General features: G+C 39.2%; 1 protein-coding gene across 2 annotated transcripts in view; it reads left to right on the top strand.

Annotated features, from left to right (window-relative positions):
- Window positions 1–26,525, top strand: part of Tmtc2 (Transmembrane O-mannosyltransferase targeting cadherins 2) — a 695,552-nt gene that overhangs the window by 600,999 nt on the left and 68,028 nt on the right. For both annotated transcript variants that reach the window (XM_083110417.1, XM_083110426.1), the window contains exon 6: window positions 3,827–4,071. In XM_083110417.1, coding sequence (XP_082966543.1) covers window positions 3,827–4,071 — 245 coding nt within the window. The remainder of the gene's footprint in view (window positions 1–3,826; window positions 4,072–26,525) is intronic.

Below are 26,525 nucleotides of genomic sequence, written 5' to 3' on the forward strand. Positions count from 1 at the left end.
TTGTCTATTTAGTTTTTTAAAAAAATAACCGACACTATGTGTTGAATTTCTAAAATTATATAATATCTCAGGTGCGCAGAGAAAGCATTGCGGGCCCCTACATCCAGCCCCCTTCCCCCGCATTGCGGGATTTTCGGGAGCGGCCGCTACGCCACTGCTTACCAGTAAGCTGTCAAGGAACTTAGTCACTTCCGGAACCAGCTCTAGACAGAAAGAAGGTCTAACAAATTGCAACATTCAACCACGTACCCCCTTCACACAATTACCACACTCTAAACACTTCAATTAGGAGGACGGCAAAAGTCTACCCATAAGGGCTAACTTCTTACCAGTCATTGAACACAGATTCTAGATATATCAGGGCTTTCTGGGTGTAACGTGAATAACAGTGAAGCTTGAAATGAAAAACATGGATATCCTTTTTGAGTGTGAGCAATGATCATTTATATATTACCCAAACAGATAATACAAGGTATTTACAAAAATTTTGTGTTAAATGATAATCAGTTCGACACCACCTCCTCCCCGGGTAAAGCATTGACCCGTTAACAAACTTATTACATGACAAAATAATTTACTCTGGTGGTTGCATACAATTTTATCCCTGATAGATTTAAGTTAATTACCGTACCAGCTGGATCCAAAAAGGCAAAGTTTATCTCAGTTAGGAACCTTCTGTTTCCATGCCACGTGACAATTTTATTCAACTTAGGCACCAATAATAATAATAATAATAATACAAACCTTAGCCCACACGGCAACAGCGCGCTACTCTACTTTATCCCAGTTAGGGTTTCCCACTTGATTCAAACGTACTAGTAATTACCAGGGGCCACGTGACTAATTAACAAAAACCAATTAACAGTATAAAGGGTCCCACGTGATTACATAAAAGAAAACCCCACGTGACAAACACACGTGACCAACAAAACCCACGTGACTAAATAAAAAAAAACGCCCTCTATCAAAATTACCAAATGGGGTGTGGGGGCGAAATAGAAGATAGAGAAACAGGATGCACAGAGTCCGCGGGTATCTTCTTTTGAGGGGTGAGCCAGGTGATCCTTCCGCACTTGGCATCTGGCAGTTAAGCCCCGGTCCACACGAGCGGAAAGAATGCTTAAAGAGTGCTTAGCGTTTCAGCACTGTTTAAGCATTGTTTGTTATGGCTGAAGGAAGTAATAGGATCGGCCACACGGACTGACTAGCCTGCAGATGCTGAACGTCTGCAGCATTCCGTAAGCATCGCCCATAGCGGACAAACTGCGGAACGAAGACTGGGCTAACTGCTATTTCTATTGCGTCTTATGGTATCGTCCACACGAGCGGAACGTCTGCTGGGCTGAATGTTCACGTGACGCGCTTTGTGTATTGTTTCACACCACGTGGTGCTGAGTTCTAGCGTTGTGTTTCTGATAAACATGGTTCTTGCAAATGAAGATGGGTGATCTAGATATAGATAAATTAGACACAGAAGTATTTATTATGGAAGTGGAAAAGAGGCCATGTATTTGGGATATTCAGTGTGAGAAATATAAAGACAAAAACAGAAAAGATTCGGCGTGGAATGAAATTTGATGTACTTCGTTACCAAACTTCGCAGAGCTTTCAATAGTTGTAGTACAACGAACCACTCATCTTTGGTTTATTCACACGTACATGCTTCCCGTCTATTGCTCCTATGCAGTGTGGAAAATTAGTATGATTTTCGAAGCCGTTTGCAATATTCTTCCACGTCTCTTCCGTTGGTTGAGATGAGGAGTGTCCCTTATTGCACGACAAATTGTTCTGACAACCTCACTGGCCTAGATTTGCCAATTCTATAGGTATAGTGCAGCTCAATAAGGTAGCAACCAGTTTCGGTCCAGGAACTTTTTTCCCCGCATCAATTTTAATACGGTCCAGGGACCTTTTTTCAAGAACAATTCAAATACGGTCCAGGAACCTTTTTTCAGCTTTCAGATGCAGAGAGGAAATCTGTTGGTATGTCATGACTCATGTACGAGAGCTTATTCATAACACACGGCATGCAAACACATTAATCTGGATGAGTAATTTTAAAAAAAATGTTACTAATAAATATCTCAAAATACACCGACATAAAAGGTATCCCCATCTCCCAAAAAGGGAAGGGGCTCAACTTTTTTGTTTTGCTGAAAATATCATTTTTTATATGTTTACATTCCTCACCAAAATATAATTATCTGTCACTTGAAGTATTTGCAGTTTCCGCTGAGTGTCAGCATTTTCTCTACATTACCTTACGGACACAATGCGGAAATAATGCTTAGACGTTAAGCACTTTTTAAGCATTCTTCCAGCCCGTGTGGACCGGGTGTAACTGAGCTCTTGGCCAGTCTGCGCTGCTTTTATAACGTTTGGGAGAGGCGCATGGACGGCGAAAATCCTAACTATGAGTACGCGTTGCCAACTCACTTTAAACAGAGATACAAACCGTACATTCAAAATTCTCTCAATCCTACTTGGTAAAAATCCTCAAACATAAAAATAACTAAAAGCACATTGCATTGTACCGATTCTATACAGAAGAAATATACAATTCTTTATCAGTTCCAAACCAACAACAATGGGAAGAACACATTCTTTGACCGAAAGAGAGATAACATAAATCAATAGCGTCCTTCTTACAAAACTAACATGTGAGCCATCGACAGTGTGTCGGCAGAATGTTTTTAAATAAATACATCATTATACCAAACCATGCCACATCTTACCATACCAGCATGTAACGGTGGGCACGTTACAAAATATGACAAACTCTCTAGTCTTACCTAGGAGAAGACATTGGAAAGAATTATACCGAAACTCACGAAGCAGTAACAATTTTCCCTTTTTCCTAAATAAGAAATTCAGAAAGAACATTGCATTCGGAGCGTTTGCAATTCGACTTCTCCTTCCCTTCCAGAGGTCCTTGGAGCCAAGCTCCCGCGCAATTCCACTCCGTCTCCAGTTCCATAATGTCTTTCTTTCCCTCCCAACTTGAGACATTCTCGAGCAGGAAAATTTCGAAAACTTGTTAAACTTTTGCTGTTCCACTTTGGGGAGTTTTAACTTTCCTACAAGTGACTAGCTAGCTGAGTCGGTCTGAATTCGCAGCTCCGAGGCGCTCCGGTGGTTTGCGGAGGGCACGGGGGTGGAGGGGCCATCCCGGATCCCTCCTTTTTTTAAAAGGAAGACGGGAGTTTCCAGTTGTAATTCTCGGAGATCACGTGATAAAGTATCGAAACTTTGCATGTCGAGTTGCTCGAGAAAGGTGGAGTGGAACTGAATTTGATGTCGCCTTGGGATGCACAGGTTCATAACCTGGAACTTCTTGTTCTTGTTATTTTGAAAATTAATTTCTCTATTCTTGTGCTCTCCAACTAAAATAACTTCTCATCTTGGTAGATAAAAGTGACAGTATGAAATAAATATGAACAGAGTTTTCAATAAATAGAAAAGTCTCACAAAGTCATATAATGGTGAAATACACGGAAGGTAAACTTAGGATCTACATATTTAAAACTTTTTTATCATGAGTAACTTTGTAATATAAGAATTTGGAATTACATTTATCTCTATATAAAGGTATGAATATTGTAGAATATTTTTACATACAACAGAAATAAATATCAGTTTTCCTGATGCCAGAATTTAGTTCTAAATCATAGACGCACTGTGCTGCCATCTTTAGTCCTCTTTATAAGAAAATACATAAAATAATAACTAACGGTAAAAGACTACTGTGCCATATTACCCTCCATGGTCTTATACTACTTGTTACCTTCTGAACCTATATTAACATGTTATTTTTTTTCTTTCACAGTAGCCCACCTGAATCTCGGTCAGATATTGGTGAAACTCGGTCGAGTCGAAGAGGCAGTGGAGGTGTACCTGCGATGTTCCCAGCTTGACGGGACGGGGTTGAAAGACCCGAGAACTCACGAAGCTACAAAAATATCGGCCCTTTTCCACCTAGGACGGCTCTACGCTGACGAGGGGGACTTCGAGAAGGCAGTAGAGGTCTACAAAGAAGCCATACAGAAAATGCCATCGTATTATCAAGCGCAGGTAAGTAACGTGACACAAATACATTAAATTATTTGAATCTATCCATTTATTTGAAGACAACAGATATAGCATATATTATTCAGTTCGTGATCAAGCAGCGTTAGACACACACATTTTCTGAAGAAGTCAAATATTATGAGAGGCATTATATTCTAAACACGTCATTCATTTTATGGCATCATATTAATTTATGAATTATAATAAGTTTTACAAACCCGAGTGTGCTGCATATTTATATCAAAATGAGAATAGTAAACATCTTACAATACTGACTGCTCAAATTGCTACGTAACTAGGAGGATTGCGGTATAGCAAACCTTTCCCTTCATTTTACACAGTATTTCAACACTTTTGTTTCAAGCAAGGTTTTCTCGTTTTTCCTAACTCACCGTTATTGCTGTTAAGATAAAGTGATGATTCGAAAAATGACACGAAAATTGATATAAAAAGAGAATTTTACTGTCCCGTTGTTCGATAAACGTACTCTTTCTGAATGCACTCTAACAAGCATAACTCTTGAAATATAAGTTTCTGCGCTCCAAAAAAACTTCTGATGTAGTTTAAAATACAGTAAATCTTTTTGTGGACGTCCAATATTCCAGGGAGGGGGAGAAACGTATATCGGACTCATTAGGGTTTGATCTTGCTGCGAGCTCTGGGTCATTCCGTACTTCCAATAGTGGATTCACTACTGCATATTGAGAGCAGCCAGTCATTCGTGTTCCGTAGTTCGGTATCGAGTTGCTCATTTGACGAAAACTAGAGACAATTTTGTTAAGTGTTGCTGCTATTCCACTGTTCCTCTGCTCACAGCTCCCAAAGCTTACCGCAAGCAATAGTATTTGGATAGATGGTTGGGTTTAGATCAAGCTGGAATGCTGGGTTAGCAATAAAATTTTCACTGACTCCTTGTCGTGAAACCGATCGTAAAATATGCTATACGCTGGCTTCTCCCTTCGATTTCCCCTGTCCCTGTCTGCGAAGCTTATGCTTTTAAGGGTAAACATTTGGCAGATGCTCGTTCCCTTCAGAAAAGGTCTTCGGCCGCTAAAGAGTATGTAAATATCCGGAGAGTGCCCTTTTGTGCTATCCGCTCAGACGTCGATGCGCGAGAAAAATGCCCGCCCACCATTGCGATGCCTTTCACGCTGCAGTTCCTCTCTCGGCGTATTGACAGATTCCTTTCCCGACAAAGTGAATAAGGGAGACGGAGGTAGAAGACTTTTTTGCCCAGGTTAGTCTCTCTTCCCTTTCGCCAAGGTTTCGTTCGACGCAAGTAATGCGGATGATAGTAAGCCTGTGTGCTCTCACCGTTTCAGACTTTTTCAACGAAAGAAATTGTCGTTTTTAACTTGTATGTACTTGTAGACCGCAACTCATACAGATTGTCTGAATGAATATTTAAACACATACTCTTGTATGTTAAAGAAAGAGTTAAAGTTCGTTTAAGGCTACGAGGGACAGTTTCGCATCAGGAGAGCATTTATTTCAATAACGTCGAAATTCAAACTGCTACTGAAAGAAACTATACATGAAAAAGACAGAATGAATTTCTCCCCATGTTGAAAATGGAAGCGGTTTTGCAAGTTTTTTATTAAGCCAGATACGATCTGTGAAAAATATGATGAATTAGTATTTACAGAATCCCATACATTCCTTATGGAAAGGTAACTTCAACTTCAAGTTACGGCTAATCAAATAGACATTTTGACTTATCCAACTGCAAATGAAATCTTTAGCCTGTTCCATTTCCGTTCATATGTTTTTCTACGCCATCTGAAGTTTGATATTCCAAAGAGAACAAGCAAGAGTAATGCTAAGTTTTCTCCTCCCACTACAACCATGGAGCGGACAGACCTATCTAATATGTCATTTAAGAATCTGCGTGCGCGAAGCCAAGAGGAGGAGCAGTTTAGGTTCCTCCCGTCTGGGTGGTCATACACTGTTCCTCGTGCCCTTAAGGAACTCGTTTGCAGTTGTAGAAGCTTGCAAGCGCTCCGTACGGTGTGATCTTCTCTCCTGTACACAGAATCTCAAGTCCAGTAAGCATCAGGAAAATGTGGGGGAGCGTTGAGAGTTAAAAAAACTGCGAGTCAAGGCACCTTCATTTTTATGGAGTCACAACGTGTTTCTTCAACAATGGTTACAATACGCGATCGACGAAGGCTTCTGTTTTCTCACCCTCTCCTCTTACAATGCTACAGTATCGTTGCTCGCCTTGCAGTCAACACTTGCAGACGAGAGGGCTCTTCCACAAATATGGCGGATTGACCAAGCGCCCAATTGACGACGGCCCTTGATGGCTATTTACTTCAGAAAATCGTCGTTGTGTGTGCGTTTTCTTGTGGCACTGCCATCTTAGTAGAAAAATACAAGTTGGACGAGTAATATCGATTGTCCCGTGACTACGTTAGCAAAGTCTTGCTTTGAGCGTTCTGTGTTTGTCGACAAAAAAGCATTCCACAGACCGTGGTTTGTCTGCACATTTTTGTGAGCTTTTTTTTAAAATTGGATTTGCAGGAATTGGTGAGCTGAAATGGAAGTCCCAATAAGACGTGAGGCGTTAAATAAGCATGCAAGGAAGATGGTACACATTAGTTAAAATGATAGGTCTTGTGCTTCTGCTGCATTCGCGAAGCAACTTTAAACAAGGCCAGATGTAGGCCCAGGCGCACATGTTGGGGGCAAAAATTACACTCTCTATCAATGCAAGAGACCCTTGCTCTTTCTTCCGTTTATTTCATCTTTAGCTCGCCGTTTATTTAATATTTAGCTCTCAGTTTATTTCATCTTTGGCGCTCATTTTATTTCATGATTAGCTCATCTCCAATTCACTGTTTATTAGATCTTTAACTCGCTGTTTATTTTTACTTACCGGCGATTTTGGTTTGGGTGTGTGTGCGTTACGCTTGTGGAAAGACCTGCTTTATGTCATTAGAGTAAATAATCATCTTCCCTTTGTCTTGGCACCACCATATGAACATCATAAAGGTAGGAATAGCTGATTTCAACTCTTCAGTTTAATGTGAGTGCAGCTACTCTTTGTGTCTTGCGTATTTATCTATTCATCGAATTACGTAAGCATATGAACAAAATTGAATCAATTATCAAATGATGCATTCGAAGGTCTTCATATTTGTTGTAATATAATATTTGAACTTTATGTTACAATTATATGCATATTTGTAATTTCTAAACACTATGGAAATTATTTACAAAGCTTTTCGATGCATGTAGCGTGCATTTAGGTCGTCTAGTAACGGTATATGTCCCGCACTGTGGCCGTGGGTCTACGACGCATCATGCTTTGGGCTCCGGCTACGGGACGCATAGGTTCAAGTCTCCTGGGGGAAGCGTAACAACTTTTCTCCTGAGATTTCGGCCTGTGTATGGGACCGGTGGCCACCCAGCATCGAGAGGAAAGTGGGGAGCTGCGATGGAGTAGCGTAACCCGGTCATGGACTGGGGGTTCGACGTGCTGAACACACGTCACCCCGTAACTGGCTGGATGATCTCCCACCTCCGGCGAGTGTGCGAGTGGAATCAGGTGATGCTGAGGCCGGCAGTCGGTAGGTAGTCCCGCGCCCTCAATGGGCTGTGTAGCCACGGGTTATTATTATTATTTTTTACTAACTGTATATAGCCTAGCGAGAGTCGTGTGATGTAACATAATACCTTCACAGAAAATTGGCGGCAATTTCAGTCTGGCCTTAGGCCCGCCTTGCTATGTGATCCCGAACCATTGAAATAAATAGAAGAAAATTCGTAAAACTATTAATAGCAACTTTCCATACTCGTACACAATGGAACAAGTACGTAGCATCTTTTCACACACGCCCTGTCTGAACCAAGATCATCCACACTTCTCCCTCCGCTGTTTTCCCGTCTCCACTTTCCCTCCATCTTCCTTCTTCATTACTAGCCTCCCGTTTTATCGTCCTTTCACGTTTGTTCGTCGACATTTTGACGTGCTTATCTCCTTTTGTTACACGAAGGAGGCAGAATGACGGGAGCTTCCCCCCTCATCCCCCCGCCAACTTTTCCCCGAAAAAAAAGCAGAGGGCGGGGGAGAGAGAAGAGAAGAGAGAAAAGAAAATCGATAACGAACGCCTGTTGATGCATTTGAGAAACTTCTGGTTACCATAGTGACGTCATCCTTTTCTCCCGTTGTACACTAACCCATCTCCTCAACAGCAGGCAAATTTAATGAATCGTCCCGGCGGTGGACGTGCCTCGCACCTCGATGGAATTACGCTCCCGTGCCAGTTTTAATTTACTGTGCAAATGAGGGGAGACAGGAGTGGATTAATGTACCTCATCAAAAACTCCTTTTGGGGTCTCATCTCTGTTCCGCGCTACACATATTATATCAGCGGGAGAGACGGTGAAAAATTGCGCTTTAGGCATCTGGAGGAAGATCCGTGTTCTTAGGACATCTTCCTTGGGAAGAGAAGCAGCTGCAATAGCAGGCGTCGGCTGTTTAGGACAATGTCCTCACTCCAAGAAATTATATTTTATTATAAGGATCTGCTTTGTGTGTACAACGGAAGTGTAAGAATCACTGGGGCTTTGACGTAGCCCACCCTGGACTTGATTTTGCAGACTAACGAGGCTCTGGCGGCTGTACCTACTGCCAGTAAAATTAACTGTAAGGTTTGTGTTGTTCTGTGTCTTATCCATATACAAGGGAGAGTCAAATGGAAAACCTTAATTTGTTTCTTGTTTTCGTATCTAGTAGATTTCTCTATTAGGGTTGCAAACGTTTGCTGCATCTTAGCACATACCTATTGTTGATCTACATATATTTCCAACTTTGAGCTAATGCCTGTATATCTTAAGACGAATAAGTCTTGGGGGTCCACGTGCACTTGTGAGCCACTGCAAAGACGTTGTCACCAATTAGCCTGCGAACTGAGGCCATTGTCGAAATTCTCCTACATTAGTAGCCTTGCTGGTGTGGTAAGTATGCGCACCGATATGGAATTATCATATGCCGAGGAATTTACTGTACGTTCTAGGTTGAAAAAGGGAAAAAAAACATTCCTCTTCACTGGTGCAAGTGTCTAGAAGGGGAGCCATCTTTAAAATGATAGAAATGGCGTTTTGAAGCTCACTTGATCAGTGTTGCAGCTATGAGATTGTCTTATAAATAACAGTTGATAACTCATGCAAATTTGAGCTGTATACGGTCTGTCCTATAATTTTTGTCGAATTTTTAAGGCTTTCATTTGAATCTTGTAATATGTACTCAGCGTCCCTTTACAACCTCAGCTTTCAACATAGGTAAGGATGTTTTAGTCCTCAGAGGCGAGTATTCATTTTAGTGATGGTAAGAGGCCATATAATGTGATGGGGCGAATAACCCAAGTCACGACGACCAAAATTCAATCAACCAATCAATTACACAAATGAATTTTTTTGAGACAAAACCAATCATAATTGAAATATTTTTACTGTGTTCTACAGGTAATCAATATTTTATTTAGTTTAACGTAAATGTATTTAATTTACATTCCATCATGTTGAATTCAATATGGCGACAATTTCAATATTTCACATCCAGAATCATATAATATAATCTACAGGGTGGCTCAAAAAGTCACTTAACACCCTCGGTACAAGGCCACTGCAGCGCGCAACATGGAAATGGTGATGACCAATCGATATCAGGCCAAGGGGGAACCACATTGACGCCACCCGCGAAGTCGGTGGCCATCCTAATGTCCGCCATCTTGAATTCAACTTCAGAATTTTAAATGGGAAGGGGATGATATCATATATCAGATCAGGCTAGAATTTCACGAGAAATGCAATGGTGAAGGTTTTTTCGACGTATCTTTAACCAGTAAAAAGTTATGACTGAATTCATGTAACAATTTGCTCCTTTTCGAGGTGTTAGAAAAATGCTATAATATTTGATTAGCGCGTCGGTAATGCATCGAGATCAAAGTGACGTCTAGGGAGAGAAGTTCGCATGCCATTGCACAAGATTTTAATCAGATACATCCATGAAGAGCTGCGCATTATGAATGGTTGTCGCGAACAATTTACAGTGTGTCGCTTCCATTGAATTAAAAGTCCTTCACAGTGACAAAGCTAATGTTTATGTTCATAAGGAAGAATATTCGATGCTTTTTATCTGATAACCCATTTTCGACAGATCAAAGCTGAATGGTTAGTGCTTGTAAGTTAATGGTGTAGCGTGCTGTGTGGAACACGATTGGTTAGTCAATTTTCCATCAACGGAACCTTAAATGCTTAGGACAACTTGGATTTGTTAAATAAATAGGTTCTTTCATCCTTGCTTATGGAAGAAGGTACTTTTTACAGAGTTTTTTCAATAGGGAGGAACACCAGAACACTATGGGAACGTTGTGAAGCAGTTTATGTCCAAAGTTAGTTATCAGATGACAAGGGTCGCATATTCTGTTTATGAACTTCCTTATGAACATAAACATTAGCCTTGTCACTGTGAAGGACTTTTAATTCAATGGAAGCGACACACTGTAAATTGTTCGCGACAACCATTCATAATGCGCAGCTCTTCATGGATGTATCTGATTAAAATCTTGTGCAATGGCATGCGAACTTCTCTCCCTAGACGTCACTTTGATCTCGATGCGTTACCGACGCGCTAAACAAATTTTATAGCATTTTTCTAACACCTCGAAAAGGAGCAAATTGTTACATGAATTCAGTCATAACTTTTTACTGGTTAAAGATACGTCGAAAAACCTTCACCATTGCATTTCTCGTGAAATTCTAGCCTGATCTAATATATCATATAATCCCCTTCCCATTTAAAATTCTGAAGTTGAATTCAAGATGGCGGACATCAAGATGGCCGCCGACCGCGCGGGTGCTGTCAATGTGGTTCCCCCTTGGCCTGGCAACGATTGGTCGTCACCATTTCCACGTTGCGCGCTGCAGTGGCCTTGAACCGAGGGTGTTAAGTGACTTATGTGACTTATGTGACTTATGTGACTTATGCCACCCTGTATACACAAATCATCGAGAACGTAAATGATCCAAATCCCAATATAAAGTTTTAACATTCCACAAGGATGTAGAATTTCACCGTGTATTGCCAATCTCAATATATTTCGATAATAATCAATAAATGCAATCTACGAAAACTATGCAGAACGAAGGCGATCCATATTCTCACAGAAATCTTTAGCATAATTTATTTCTCAGGAATTTTTAAAATTTTAGTCCCAATTTAAATGTTACCTTCTCAGTAGAAATTATTGAAATTTCTAAAACATCCCACGAGTGTTTACATATGAAGTTTTGCATATAGGTGCATATTTTAAAACAAATAATTTACATGTAAAAAATTCAAACACATTTTTATTTCTCCCCCAACTGAAAATATTGGAATCTAGTCTACTGATTACACCCAAAAGTGAGTCCAAACGAAGAGTAGGAGAATTGGATTCACGAAAGCAGCTTATACAGACATTACACACTATTCTTGGAAGTTTGGTTGGCAGATTCCATACACTATTCGAAAATAGTTTCATTTTGTTAGCACAAATATACTGGATCTTCACAAGGCTCTGTTTATTTTTTATTGTTACCGGAAAAACGTTGATTTGAAACGACAATTATGAACAATAGGCCATATTATGTTGATTCATATTTCAATTGTTGAAATGTTTTGGCCCAAAGTTGAGAGAATGGATAGATTGCTTCATTTCCAAACTGCTGTGTTTCTAATTATTACGCGCGACTCTCGGTGAATTGTGTTCATCACCCCGATAATAATTTATTAATTTTTTTCATTTCATGTGCTCTTTTAAAAAAAAATAATGTTTCTATAAAATAACAGGTTCCACAACCCAAACGAGTTTTGCAACAGCTTCAGGCAAATCATATGAATGGTGCCCATGTTTGCGGGTAATTGGCTATACATGTTGCCAAAAGTTTCTCTTACAGTTAGGTTTTCCAGTACGTTTCACCTTATTATGGCGCTTTCTGTGACACACAGCAGTAGCCAAGCGAGTAATGCGGCATATATATACACATCTATCAGTTTATTCTTAATTAATTTATTCTTATTCTTCCATTAATATTATTTGTAAGAATTAGGTAGGTAGGGTAGATAAGTTTACATCATAACAACCTAAAATAAAGTTAATTCCACAATTAGATTAATTCCATGATTATACGCTGTATGTTAACATGCATGCATCCAATCTTATTGTGCATTCACTCTATCATATTATGTAGGTATCCTTCATTTGTGTCCTTGTACCTATGTCCACAAAACTCATCTCCATGTAAACAAAATAAATAAACAAACACGGATTGCTAGAAATATGGTCTACCCTATTGCAAAGTGTAAAACCAACGAATCTCAATTCACATAATCCAACTAATAAACATTAGCATATCACCGGACCTAGTACCTATATTTTCATTCAATTGCAACATTCACAACATATTTACAACTGTTCTGGATCCATGAATGGTATATCCGTTCTCACGTAGCAATGTGACTAGTGCATGCACAGGTATTAGACTCTGTGATTTGTGATTTCATATCCTTTATTTTACTTCACTTTTTGTGCCACTTTTGGCTAATGTCCGAAGATGGGGATGAATGATGATATGATGAATGGGATGAATGGACATAATAATAATTCCCTTTATTATATCCAGAACAGAGGACATTAACCTCGTGAGTGTATGTACACATTTTGTTTTTAACCAATTGTGAATAGTGTGAATATAACATTTTCCATTACTTCAAAGGGTCCCGGGTTCGATACCCGGCGGATGCATAAGTGGTTCGGATCCCACTTTAAACTGTACGTCCAGTCCCGATTAGCCTTACTGTGCATAAAGTGGACGTAAAACACCAAATCAACAACATCAACAACAAAATTTTCCATTATTGTACTGTTTCTGATTTCGACTCTTATGTTTACATGGTAGGACAGTATTAACAATATTATTAATAATATTTTAATAACATTATCAATAACATCTTCAATAACATTCTCAATAACGATGAATGAACACTCACAAATATCCATACACAGGCCAGGATTCGAACCCGGGACCCCTGGCGTCGTAGCGCGATGTGCTAACCTCTCCGCCACATAGGCCGGCCCCAGGTATTAGACTCTGGGGAGGGTAGGAAAGAACTAAATCGGGACGTCCGTCCCGTGAACCCTTTCGAGCCACCTTCTTCACCGCCTACCAGTATTTATGTAGTCCCTGATGCTTAAATATTAAACCAGGGTGTAAATTGAAGTTCTATTGGTGATATTTTGGTTTAACTGAATTTAATATATATAGATTAATATTTTATATAAAATATTAAAATACATATAAATAAAAATCAAAGATACTAATAAGAAACATATATGCATATATTAAAGTGTAGGAAAGTTGCAAATTCACTTAAATTTAATTCAAACGTTTTAGTGTAATAATGAGGGATGTGCTAACCAGATACGAAGCCTTAAATGCTCTGCCTTCAAGAAACCCAGAAAAGCTGGATAAATATATGCTCTTTTAGCTGAGCTATTCATTTTTAAATGGTAAAAAAAAGGTAAAGAGCTCCCCTGTGCTTAGCACCACGCCATGAAGGCGTATAGGGGGTGTGGGGGTAACGCCCCACACTTTCTTGATCCGGTCATGAATGGGGGTGATGTGATCAGCATCACGCCCCTGACCGTCTTTACCCACCAGGGTTTCCCCCAGGTACCCATGTCATTCGACGCTGGGTGGGCGCCGGGGCCGCTTCCAACGTTAGAAAAGTTCCCGGATTTGAACCGGCCGGGGATCGAACCCGGGACCTTGAGCATGGTAGTTAGACGCGTTACCGTTAGTAATATACTAAATATGACTGCCAGCAGCGTTTCAGCCCCATGGGTGATGAGGCTTTGGCCCACCATTACATTATAAACAGTGTAAATTAGATTAAAAAGAGGACAAACATCGACATTAATTTTAAAAATTGGAAAGCGGAAAATGGTAAGGACACCAACTGAGATGTCCAAGAAAATATACAAAAAAAAATTGGCGTGTATCTTCGGTTATTGCAAAGAACGTTCACCATATTGAATTTTTATATACTTTAATTAAAATCATTGTACCATCATCATACATGGTGTTCGCCCTAATATAGATTATCACGCAAGTGCTACAAGATAAACGTATTTTATTTTATGAATTAATTTAACTTACGTGCACGATATATCAGTCCGAAAAATGGGTATTTAATTAGCTAATGCCAAAGGATATGTCCAGACGTAAGTCTTAAGTTTTCATATCTTTGTTTCCCGTCTATGTTCGATGCCGCTATGCGGAGAGCATGAAAGAAAATTACACGGCTCCCCATAGTTCTCCGCCGGCTTTTCTGTTTACGCCAAATGGAGAACGACAGAAGCAATTTCACGGCCACTGTATCGCGTCTTCTCTACTCAGGCTTCTGCGCTGACAGCTTCGAACAACCCACGCTGCTTCTTACTCTGTTGCCAAGACGGGCGACCCTTCTTTTGGCTCAGACAACAATCGAACCACAGATTCCCGTAGGGAAAGCCCAGTGATTGTACTGCAGAGAAGCTCGACTTCTTAAATAACGAATGGCTTCGTGTTCTAATCAGGAAAGAAGGACGAGTAGCGTGTACAGGAATTTTGTGAGCAAGATATTTATTTATTTATTTATTTAGTATTACCTTCAACAGAGGTATATCCTACAATGACAGAAGGCGTACATAATAATAATACTAATCATAATGAATAATAATTACAAAATTACAGAATTACAATACAACTACAATTACAATAGATACATATGCAATCCAGTCACAAATTGTATTCATTGCATAAGTATAGACATACAGAACAGTTTTTAAATAAAATATAGAAAAAAATAATAATTATATAATCGTGAGTATAAATACAGTTATTATGTATTAACTATCACATAATCATACTTTCAGAATTGACTCTAATGTTTTCTTGTAAGTCAAGAATGGCATTGAAAAATCTATGGAATGATTATTAATCATAATTTCATTATACATATCACAAATTTTATTAATCAGGGAGATATATGACCATAATTGGTGTGGTGGATGCTGTGCTGGATAAATGAATGAATTAATTTTAATTGTTGGGTGCATCGGCACATATGGTCATTTTGCACCCTTCAATATATACGGGGATATATTCCCTTTATCTAAAAATTATTAGTTAATATGTTAAAACAAGGGGTGTAAGAAGACTCTTGAAAAAATTAAATGCATAGTTGTAAAGGGGCACGCACAAGACAAACACAACACATTAAAAATTAAGCATAAACTAAAAACTTCCTCGGATAACGTTGTCGCCATGTAATCGTAGGCTCGGATCGGATTGAGCCACTTTAACTATACGTCCAGTTCGAATTACCCTATTCCAGCATAAAGTAAACTTATAAATACATTTTATCTAACTTAATGAGTGGAGTGTGTTTAGTTTTGCTATGATTTCTCTTATTTTAAGGGAAAGCTGAACCAATTTGAACCATATTGTCAACAATAGATGGGATGAAGGATGTTGGGAGCTTCGTAACAGACTAATAGTTTGCAAATGGATACTAAGTTATACAAATTATCAACACCAACTGGAAGCCTATGAGATAGATCGGGAAGTTACGTGGTGTCCTGTTTAGGACGTACCTTGCAAACTTCGAATGGTAAATGTGGTCCAGAACACTTCCTTTAATACATCATTTAATGTCAAAAAACTTTTGTCATTTTGCTAGTACTTTTTCGTGGGCACGCCACCGAAAATAAGCTGTATCTATACTCTGTCTCAGGAGTGTGTGAAGCTACGACGCACATAACGGTAGAGAACGGGAGGATGCGAGTGGGTGGAGCAAACCAGTGAGCGCTGCGTCAAACAGCTGGTTGACCCCTCCATGCAATCTTTTCCATTTTCACGCGTTCATTGGTCGAGTCCTTTCGGGTCACTACTATCGCTTTCACCAGAAACTCCTATGATCGAGTATATATACACACCTATGTGGTTGTGTTTGTAACTATTAAGCCTAAAAATATGAACTTCGGTGGAAATAAATTATAGAGGCTATTTTATTCAATCTGCTCATGCTAACCAGCAATAATAGATATCTAGTTTTTAATCAGTATATCGAGAATTCTAATACAGAAATATTACGTAATATTTCTTCTCTTCTCTCTCTCTTTATCTCTCTCTCTCTCTCTCTCTCTCTCTCTCACACACACACACACACACACGTTGCAGTGTACATTTTCCATTTCCATTAGTCTGCAGAGGGCTCCTGGGTTCGATTCCCGGTGGAGGCACTTGGCACAGTGGTTTGAATCCCACTTTAAACTGTAGGTCCAGTCCCGATTAGCCTTTCTGTGCATAAAGTGGACTTAAAACAACAAATCAATCATTACTCTGCCAATCAATCTCTGCAAGTAACTATTTCTACTGAATCTCAGAAACTGCAATAGCTGCGAAGATGAGACTTGCTAGATAAAAGGGAAGAATATTAAATTAAGAGCTACAGTCGTTCGAGTGACATAGCACTAAAGTTGTTTCGGTTGAGTGGTACGGGTCACCCTGAGAGTCCAGCCTTCGCTTGTATTGACTTTCTAGACCGGAACGCGGCACTTCCTCTATTCAAGAGGCTCCGAAATTATGCTCAGCCGTGCAGGGTCAATACACACACACACACCAAAAAAAACTCAGTTCCCATAGGAACGAGACATTTCACATCAAAGGCAATAACGTTAAAACTTTTGCCTCAACGGAATTCTAACCGTCAAATTATTAGAATTCAATTATCTTATCAATATATTTATCGGCAATTACGACGGCTAGCCACATGCACGATGTTTGACTCCGATAAACAAAGAAGGAGCGAGAGAGAGAGAGAGAGAGAGAGAGAGAGAGAGAGAGAGAGATATACAAGGGAGACAAGAGAAAACTGTCGCTGACCAGAATACTAAGCCAAATACAGGGTGTATCATAATAGAGTAAACAACTTTAAGAATTTATTTCGACTAAAGTATAACGAATACAACAATGATATTTATTATTTATCAATCAGTAACATTTCAAGTCTCTGTAAATGTCTAGAAATGTCTACAAATGGCTACCAATAGCTACAAATGGCCACCAGTTATGCGACACATATCCCATCGAAATTCGAGTTCTTGCCACATTTTTCCCAAGAACTCCTCGTCCACCAAAGCAAGGGCGTTTCTCATTCTCTCCTTTAGATGTTGCACATTCTGTGTCATAGGTGGCACATAGACTTTGTCTATTACAAAACTCAAAATGCAGAAGTCTAGTAGTATTATATCTGGGAACCTGTGAAAGTCGCTATTTTCTGAAACACTACACCAGCGCCACAATAGCCGTGTTTACAATAGTCTTGCGTATGGAAACAAAACTTGAAGAATAAAACTTCTCATTATTGTGTTTCAGATCTTTTTAGCAATAAACCTGTTAAATTGTTTCATCTATTATGATACATGCTGTACAGACAAAAAACAATTGTGAGATTACAGTGACGGGTAACGCTCAAAATAAGCCCTTTCACTCATTTACAACAGAAAAATCTCGAACTCCTTCGATCTTCACTTTCAGTTTAAAATGTCCAGAGGTTCGTCGGCTAGGCAACCCGCAGAACCCTCTTTATAAACTTTTATCTTCTCGTAAATCGGTAAGGATGGAAAAGATTGGATTGATCTTGCCCAAGATAGGAACAAATGGAAGGCTTGTGTTGCTGCAGTAATAAACCTTCGGGTTTAAGAACGCTAGAGAGTTAGTTACTTATCAGTAGCTTCAAACTTATTTGTTGTGCGGGTTGCTTACCTCTAGACATTTTAAAGAAGAAAGTATTTTTTTCTGACAGGGCTATCTGATATTGCAGTTGGGCCAGAGGCGAAAATATTTCAAGAGTGCGGAACAATGATATGAGCTGCTTCACAAATTGATCGCAACTAATTTCTATCCCAGAGAAGGACTAAATTACAGCAAGTTTTCATGGGATAGTTTTGAATTAACAGAATTCTCAAAATACCGAAGACTCTCGTAAATCTAGAACCACCGTCGTGTAATAGTCATAACGTAATGTTCTGTTTATCTAAAGGGTCCTAGCTTGAAACAGGAAATGTTTCTCTTCAGTCGCCTATTTCATCTGTTCGCCATTTTTTTTCATTGTTTCGAAGACAAATAACCTAAATACATACAGACACCGTTATTTATATCATTAAAGCTAGCTAGATTCATTCATCCATACTGTGAACTTTGTAAATGCAGTCTATTTCCATAAGCTTCCTGCATGCCCTTCTTATTTAAGTATATTTATAAGTGTTACTTCAGCTGTTGATAGAACCGGTGACACACCCCTTATTTACAGCGCAACAAAATAGACGCCTCGGTGGCCTTGTGCACTTCCACTGGTCTGCTTACTGTCACGCCACGGAAAGTTCTAAGTTAAAGTCCTCTTATGGAGATGGGTGTTCTATGGAATGTCAATTCGTCAATACAATTTAATCATCATTTGTCCTCATTGTCGCGATTCGCTCAAAGTGGTAGAAAACAACACGGAATAAGAAAAAATGCAAAACAATCACAAATAGTATATTTGTTAATATTCATATTGTAGAGATTAACTCCTCATAAGGAATAAAGTTACTAAAATTATCCAGAAACTAAAGACTTCATACCTATGAAAAAAATCAAAGACGGTATAAAACACTCAGAATACATAAATGACTATAGTGAGAGGCTCGTTAGTGTGCAGATTCCAGGGTCAATTATGTGGAGAAAGAATAGACACTTCGAAATGTGCCTGTTATGTCATTTGCATAGCGCAAAATTAGCTTCTATACATATCTGGCCATCCTTCAGATACACAGCTTAAGAGCGAGAGACCCCAGCAGAAGCATCCTATCACTAGCGTGGATTCCAGCGAGTCGATGACGTCATTTTAACCCTGCGCCTATACCTTGCGCTGTACAGTGCCAGTAGGCTCGCCAAACAGCAGACTTGCGTTGGAGACGTTATGGCTCTGCGAAGAGTTCACGCATAAAGTTTTATTAATCTAGATCATCCATTGCTTCCTTTGTAAGTCATGAAAGAGGGTGAAGCAAGTGCAAGTGTAAGGAGATTTCTCCTTCAACAACTTCACTGAATTTAACAACATTGATTAAGATTTTCATGTTACAACAAAAATCCCTGTGCATGAACATAAAGAATAGCAAGAATCAGTTGATGTACTGTTATCAAGCATCGGGTTCGGCCGGGGCTTTAACTGCAGCAATTCAGCCAAAGAAAACACCTGAAGAGGAAAAATTATGTACCATTTCAATCACACACTACCCGGTTTGCTTGGCAGTAACGGTCGACAATCAAGTGTAAATTTGAAGGAGTCTGAGGAGAAGTCAAATTTATAGTCCTGGTCTCCCGCCATTTCCGGAACGTACTTCTGACATTTTCTCCCGGCTTTTTTTGACGAGTTAATCTCGCTTGAAAAGAGAAAAGAGAACTTCACTCGTAAAAATCTACAGCAGAGCCACAGCATGGACGCTTTTTTTCTTCTTCCTCGGGAGGTAAAAATCGCTTTATTTTAGACGGATAATGGCGCTATCGTTCAACCAGTCGAACGACTTCCTGGCCTACCCACAGTTCCTTGCGAAATCCCGCTCTTTTTTTTTTTCCTGCAAAGGTAAAATGCGGCCGATAATGAAATGGGCGGTCATAAAAAAATAAAAGGGAGGCCTTCAGTCTCGTGTGCAAGATAATGGCCGCGTTACGTTCTTATTAAAAACCTCCCCGTGATATGACCTTCTCTCCCCACCCTCGGAAAGCTCAGCTGAGAAAATGTCTTCGCAGTTCTGTACTCTTCCGCCGAGGAGGAAGTGATAAAGTGGAGGCGTCCGACGCATGAAAACTTCCCCCTCCCCCAGAGCGATGTTGAAGTGGATAAGGACGGGCTACTTCCGTGTTTCCTGCCCGTCGAAGCACACCGTGGGATAATGTTCGACAAGCTCCATTCGCTTGTAATAAACACCACGCCCACGAGACACCTCGTTAGGTTATATGATCTTCTCTAAGATGCGACCCCTATGTTTATCCTGTTCTTATCAAGGAAGATGCTACTACGTGTACCTGCAGCTATGCAGATTGTAATGTAGTACAATTGATCTAATTCTGTGTGTCATCTCTTCAGGAGAAACATATTTTGTTTGATACCTGTACAGCCAGCATATCCACCACTTGAGAATGCGCTTACAATTTTCCACCACCTTGTACTGGAGGGTGTGGCTCCACTAACTAACTATCTAGCTTTCATAAACCCGAAGGTTTATGGCTGCAGCAACACAAGCCTTCCATCTGTCCCTATCTTGGGCAAGATCAATCCAATCTTTTCCATCCTTACCGATTTCCTTTAGGTCCTTCTCAATGTTATCCCTCCATCTTATCACACCAAATATTGTATGCATTATAATAAAAGCTTAATTCGGCCCACTAACTCCAATAATAGGTCATTTAATATTATCTACACCGTGGGACAAAGTTGTACAATCAGATAGTATTTGCAATGCAATAACGTATTATTCACAAGCGAAATTGACGTAAAACGTGTCGTAGGATGAGAGAAATGTTTATATTTAATTTTTATAAACGACTTGCCTGAACTACTCACAAAATCTGAGACATTAATCTTTGCTGATGATGTTAAAATATATAAAAATATCGAAAACGCTGATGACTGTACAATATTACATGAAGAGCTGAATAACTTGCTTCAGTGGTGTGAAATTAATAAAGTCAGCCTAAACCTAAAGAAATGTAAACTTGTATCATTCACCCACAACAGACACCCTATTCAACATTCATACACTATTTCTAATGTGTTAGTACAAAGTGAGAATATCGTTACCGACCTATGGGTTACTTTTGACCAAAAGTTAACATTCCAATCACATATTGCCCGCATTTTAAGCGAAGCTCACAGAAATTTGGGATTTGTAATGAGAATGGGTAATCAATTTAGAAAAAAGGAAACATTTCTCTTGCTGTATTATACGCTCGTCATATCTAAACTCGAATATGCTTCTCTTGTTTGGAATCCGCAACTCAAGAAAGATATCGAAAAATTAGAAAATCTTCAAAATAAATTTCTCAGATATCTACTATTCAAACTTGATGGTACATATCCAAAACTCACTCCTAGCAACATATTACGCGAAATCTTTAATATTCCGTCACTCGACGAAAGGAGGCAAACAAGTCAAATAACTTTTCTCTCCAAGCTTATCAATGGTAAAATAGATTCTTTTAATCTGTTGTCGAATTTAAATTTTTATGTGCCAAACTGTATGTTAAGGCCCAGAACTGATCTCTTTCAAATCCCCCTTGGAAGAACCAAAATGACCGAAGCTGAACCCATGAGGAGAATGTGCAAGTTATTTAATTTAGTTTCTAAGAATAATCCAAGCGTAGACCTATTTAAATGTAATTGTAACATTAGATCTGTTTGCTGAATTTCTGTATGTTTTGTTTTGTTTTGTTCATTGAATTTTTGTTTTCATTCAGCTTGTAAGGTTATATCCAATAGTTTAGCGTCATTTATTGTTGTTTTGTCTCTGTGTTCCCTTTGCTTCTATAATCTAATAGTTAATTTCTCTCAATTATTCTTAAAAGTAAAATGTATATTGCATCATTCATATTTCTTGTTAATTTTCTTAGTTATGTTCTTGTTTATGTAATGGTGTCATCCCATATTGAACACTGTAATTGGGCATGCGCCTGTTGTGTTTTAATTAATTAAAAAAAAAATAAAAAAATAAAAAAAAAAATTCGTCTGTTTTCCGATAGAGGTCAGGCATTCCCAACATTGTGGATTGGAGACAGTTTCTCCGATAGAGATTAGTCAGAACGGAGCGGTTAAAAGCCAAATTGTGAAGGTGTGAGTTACTTGTTTGTTTTAATGCATTTTAATGTATCTTGTTCAGTTCAATACAATTTCTGCATTGATTACCGCATTGAAACGTTCTTGTAATAGACGCGTTGTATTATTTTCCTATTAATATTAACTTAATAATACTCAGCGGTGAACGATGAGACTCGGTGAAGTACACAGACTCCTCTCAGGTACAGGGATAGTGTTAGGCAAAGGCAATATTCACAGCACAGAGACATAAAACCACATTACTGCAGTATGTATAAACTGAAAGGTTTTTTTCTATATTTATTGCAATTATAATGCAACTATACTTGAGACGAAGGCGAGGATTTCGCTTTGTCGATGAATTGACTCAACTAAAACGCATAAACTTAATGCGTGGCTATCGGCAAGCCTATGATCACATAGACCTACCTAGCTTGCACCCCGAACTACCACACCAAGAGATATGCAATGATAACTGAGCCAATATTTGCTCTCTAGCCTTTTATTTCCAAATTAATCCTTAGGCTAGCTTTATTATTTAACGTAGAATGGTTGCAGTATTGTTCATATCATCAATGCATGGCTATCGGCGTACCTATGATCACATAGGCCTAGCTTGCGCCCCGAACTACCATACCAAGACGTATGCACAACACCGAGGAGTTCTTTTTAATTTTAAAAGCTTCGTCGATCCGTGGCGAAAAAGTGTGATGATTTCTTACGCGACATCCTCGCTTTTATACTATTTTCGAGAACACAGATTAACGTACAGATGAATCACTCACTATCTACAAAAGGATACTATCAACAAAACTGACATCTATACATCTTTAGAAATACAAATTCGTATAGTGCACTCTCGCAAACATAAAGATAACATTAAACTACTCATAACAGAGCATAAAATACAATAAACATTAAATAAAAGATATACATTACAAACAGGGTGCAATATTACATATAATAACACAACATTTACGTGTCCTTTCATAAAAGTAAATACATTAGTGCCATATTAGGGCCTCCCCGATGGCGCAGTGGTAGCGTCATTGCCTTGTAATCAAGTGGTCCCGGGTTCGAACCCGGTGGAGGTACATAGTGGTTCGGATCCCACTTTAAACTGTAGGTCCAGTCCCGATTAGCCTCTCTGTGCATAAAGTGGACTTAAAACACCAAATCAATTAATCAATCAATTAGTGACATATTTTCTACTGGTGACGTCACATAAAAATGTGGATCATATCAGCATTTTCCTTACAATGGTATTATTACATCAATATCCGATAGTGACATCTGGCAATATAAGATATTATTGACGTGTGCATTATAAAAGATGGACAAAAACAAGCAACAAAACAAAATTATGGCAGCAAAGAAGACGCGGGCAAATCCCTCGAGAATCAGGACAGGTCTGTTCGTAGGGTGTTGTACGTACGAAACCTCCCTTCTCCATAGAGATTTTGGTGACATGGCCCCCACACTAGGCGTAGCAGTACCAACGTTATTTTTCCTGCTTTATCCTTCGGATATTCGCTGGTCCCGGAACTCGTCTAGGCGGAATATTTCATGTCTGTAATAATTTTCGAGATAGGAGTGATATCCTATAAATAGAGACCGAATTTTAATGGCAAAAAATTCCCTCTAAGGAGGACAAAAAAAGAGAAATTATTGCGAAGGAAATGGAGAAAAAAGGACTATAGTTCATTTAAAATAGTATTTTTAGTAGAGTGCTAAAATAAACTATAGTCCTCCTGCATTTCCTTTTTTTTAAGGTAAAGTACAGCGAATAATCTTACAATCCGTTTCGATGAAATCTTCCTTGAAACAGCTTAGTGGATTTGATAGCTTGCTGCCACTTGTATCTGGCTTGGCCATTTCACTGACACTCAATACTGTCGTCACTGTCACACACAGTTAAGTTAAAACTATTTAAAAAAACTTCACAATAAAAGTCTAAATCTAGCAGATAAGTACACTTTCAACCCAACAGACGTGGCGCTTACAATGCGTTTGTTACTGCTTAGGTCCAGATCGCATTGTTGCAACAACCACTGCAACGTACTCCCAACACTCATGATGGGAAGGTAAGGTAGATGGCGCTTGTTCTTTCTTTCCTCTAAACTGCACCAAATAGACATGTTGAATGTGTTGTTCAGGGGAAAAAATAGTCGTACAAAATATTTGATATCTTGTCAATAAAGGCACCATGGAAGATGTCTTTTTTAAATGTAGGGGGGGAGAATGTAGTCTGAAAAACTAATCAATAAAAGAACCAGAAAAGATAATGTTTATAAAAAGGGAAAGAAAGGGAATGTGGGCTGAAAGAGGGGAAAAAGGAAGTGAAAACCATGGTGGAAGATTAATATCGACACTGTTGTTATTTATTGCATGATTCGTGATGAAAAATAAGAAAGAACTTCCCTTTAAAACCCTGTCTCAACCTATAACTGTCAATACTGTATATACGATGTTAGAATGGCGGTATTTTAAAGCATTTTTCAATAAGTACTCCAAAGGAAATAGACGAAAGCTACTCTATTTATCATTAAATGCTTATGTTGTAATTGCTTCCTTTCATTTAAACCGTGTGTTGGAAATATGGAAAGCAATGTATAGAGTTTGGATAATGGTATACAAACATAAATTGTAAACTGGATACTTACGAGTATGGATCGCCATAATATAGGCTGATACACACCATAGGTTGCTTCATATACATTATAGGACTCCGCAGGCAGGAAAACGGGGCGATTGAGATAATATAATTTGGAATAACCTAGTGTATGGAGTATATTGTCGCATGTATCGCAAGTGGGGAGAGTGAGGAAGATAATAGGGTTTGAGATGTTGATTTGGTGAAGGGTGAAATGAAATAAGTGGATCGATAGGATGTGATATGAACATGTACTTGAAAGAAGGAGAAGAGACGGATGAAAAGCGATAGGTAGTGGGAAAGAGACATGGACAAGACATGTCTGGAGACAGAAGGAAGGGAAGGAGTAATGAAAAGAGTAATAAGAGGAAAACGAAAGAGGCGAAGGAAGAGAACAACACTTCTGGACGACTAGATGGGAAGAGAGGTACATGATGGAAGTTGAAATAGAAAGCTGTGAACGCGTAACTGCAGGAACCCGTTTTTAGGAGCAGAGTACCAGATGATGACTTCTAAATTCCTTCATTCGTTTTCCTGGTTCTTTCAGTTATCAAGGTACAAATTGTTAGCGGACATGACTGGTACGTAAGGATGTTTTCCTAACACTGCCTCAAAGCTTGTCCCCACTAGAATCATTGTTACTGAACATCAGGGAGCTTTTGTCAATACGCTCTCTGTATCGTGGTGACGGACACGCTGTGACAATTCGTACACACCATTTTCCAAGTCTTCTCTCCATGCGTGCATTGTATACCTCCCAGCAAGACTCTTAATTTCTGGATTCTTCAAGTTTGTCCATTTCCTTTCCATCGATACAGACAAGATCCAAACAAAGACACTTTCCTTCGAATGCTTCAGAGAAATCCTTTAGAAATGTTCACCCACCTTCTTTTTTTTTGTATTTGGAGCAGAACGTCATCAAAGTGTCTTATCCCGGGGAGATGTTATCGATGATTGTAGAGCGCACCCTTCTGGCAGTGAGCCCTCAGCACAGAAGACAGTCACAAAGGCTGTTTACGGTTTCCATGGAAGTGGAGGGGTCTGGGTGCGAGGTTACCGGAGACAGAAAGAATAATCTCGACCTCCTACAACCTGATCTTATTTTAAATCTGCTCCATTGTTGGAACGCCACCTAAGTCTTGTTTGGCAATTTGTAACTCGTCACACAACAGTGGCATCACGGGAAGCAGTGACACTCGGCAGGTCCTTCATAATATATGGAATCGTCCACATCCATCTTAGTTTCCATTTTTTCAATACAGTAAGAATGAAAAGTACTAAATTCAGCTCTCTTATTTTTCGAAAGGGGTGCTGGAAGCGAAATGAAACTTTGAAGGTGGAGGGCATATTTGAATTTGACACCTTCTTTCCTTGGTTACTCAATTCATTACCCAGCATGCTCTTTGTAAAATCACAGTGTCATCTTACCATAAGGTAGTAGCATCCAGATATCTTGACTCGCACCCAAATGAGTTGAAGTCCATCTCTGTCCATACTTATGTATCTAAAATTTGACCCACATTTTTACCCAGATCGGAACTGGTCCTACAGTTTAAATTATATCCGAACCGCAATGTACAGTCACCGGCAATAACAATGGGACACATAGATCCTGAAATACCCGCTTCCCTGCAAGGTGTTACGTGTATTGCGTACCTGTACGGCGATAAGTGGTTTTCAATAGAAAATTTTCAAGGGCAAATTCTACCACCGCCGTAGAGTTAGGCAACAAACATATCTTCTTGCAGAAAAGCGAGCGTTTCAGGTTCTAAGTGTCCCATTTTTATTGCCTTTGACTGTACCTACACCTTGTATTACGAGATAACTTGATTAGATTTCGAAAGCATTACCGCTTCACCA

This window comes from Lepisma saccharinum, chromosome 1 (genome assembly GCF_977018435.1).
Source record: "Lepisma saccharinum chromosome 1, izLepSacc3.1, whole genome shotgun sequence".
Taxonomy (NCBI): domain Eukaryota; kingdom Metazoa; phylum Arthropoda; class Insecta; order Zygentoma; family Lepismatidae; genus Lepisma; species Lepisma saccharinum.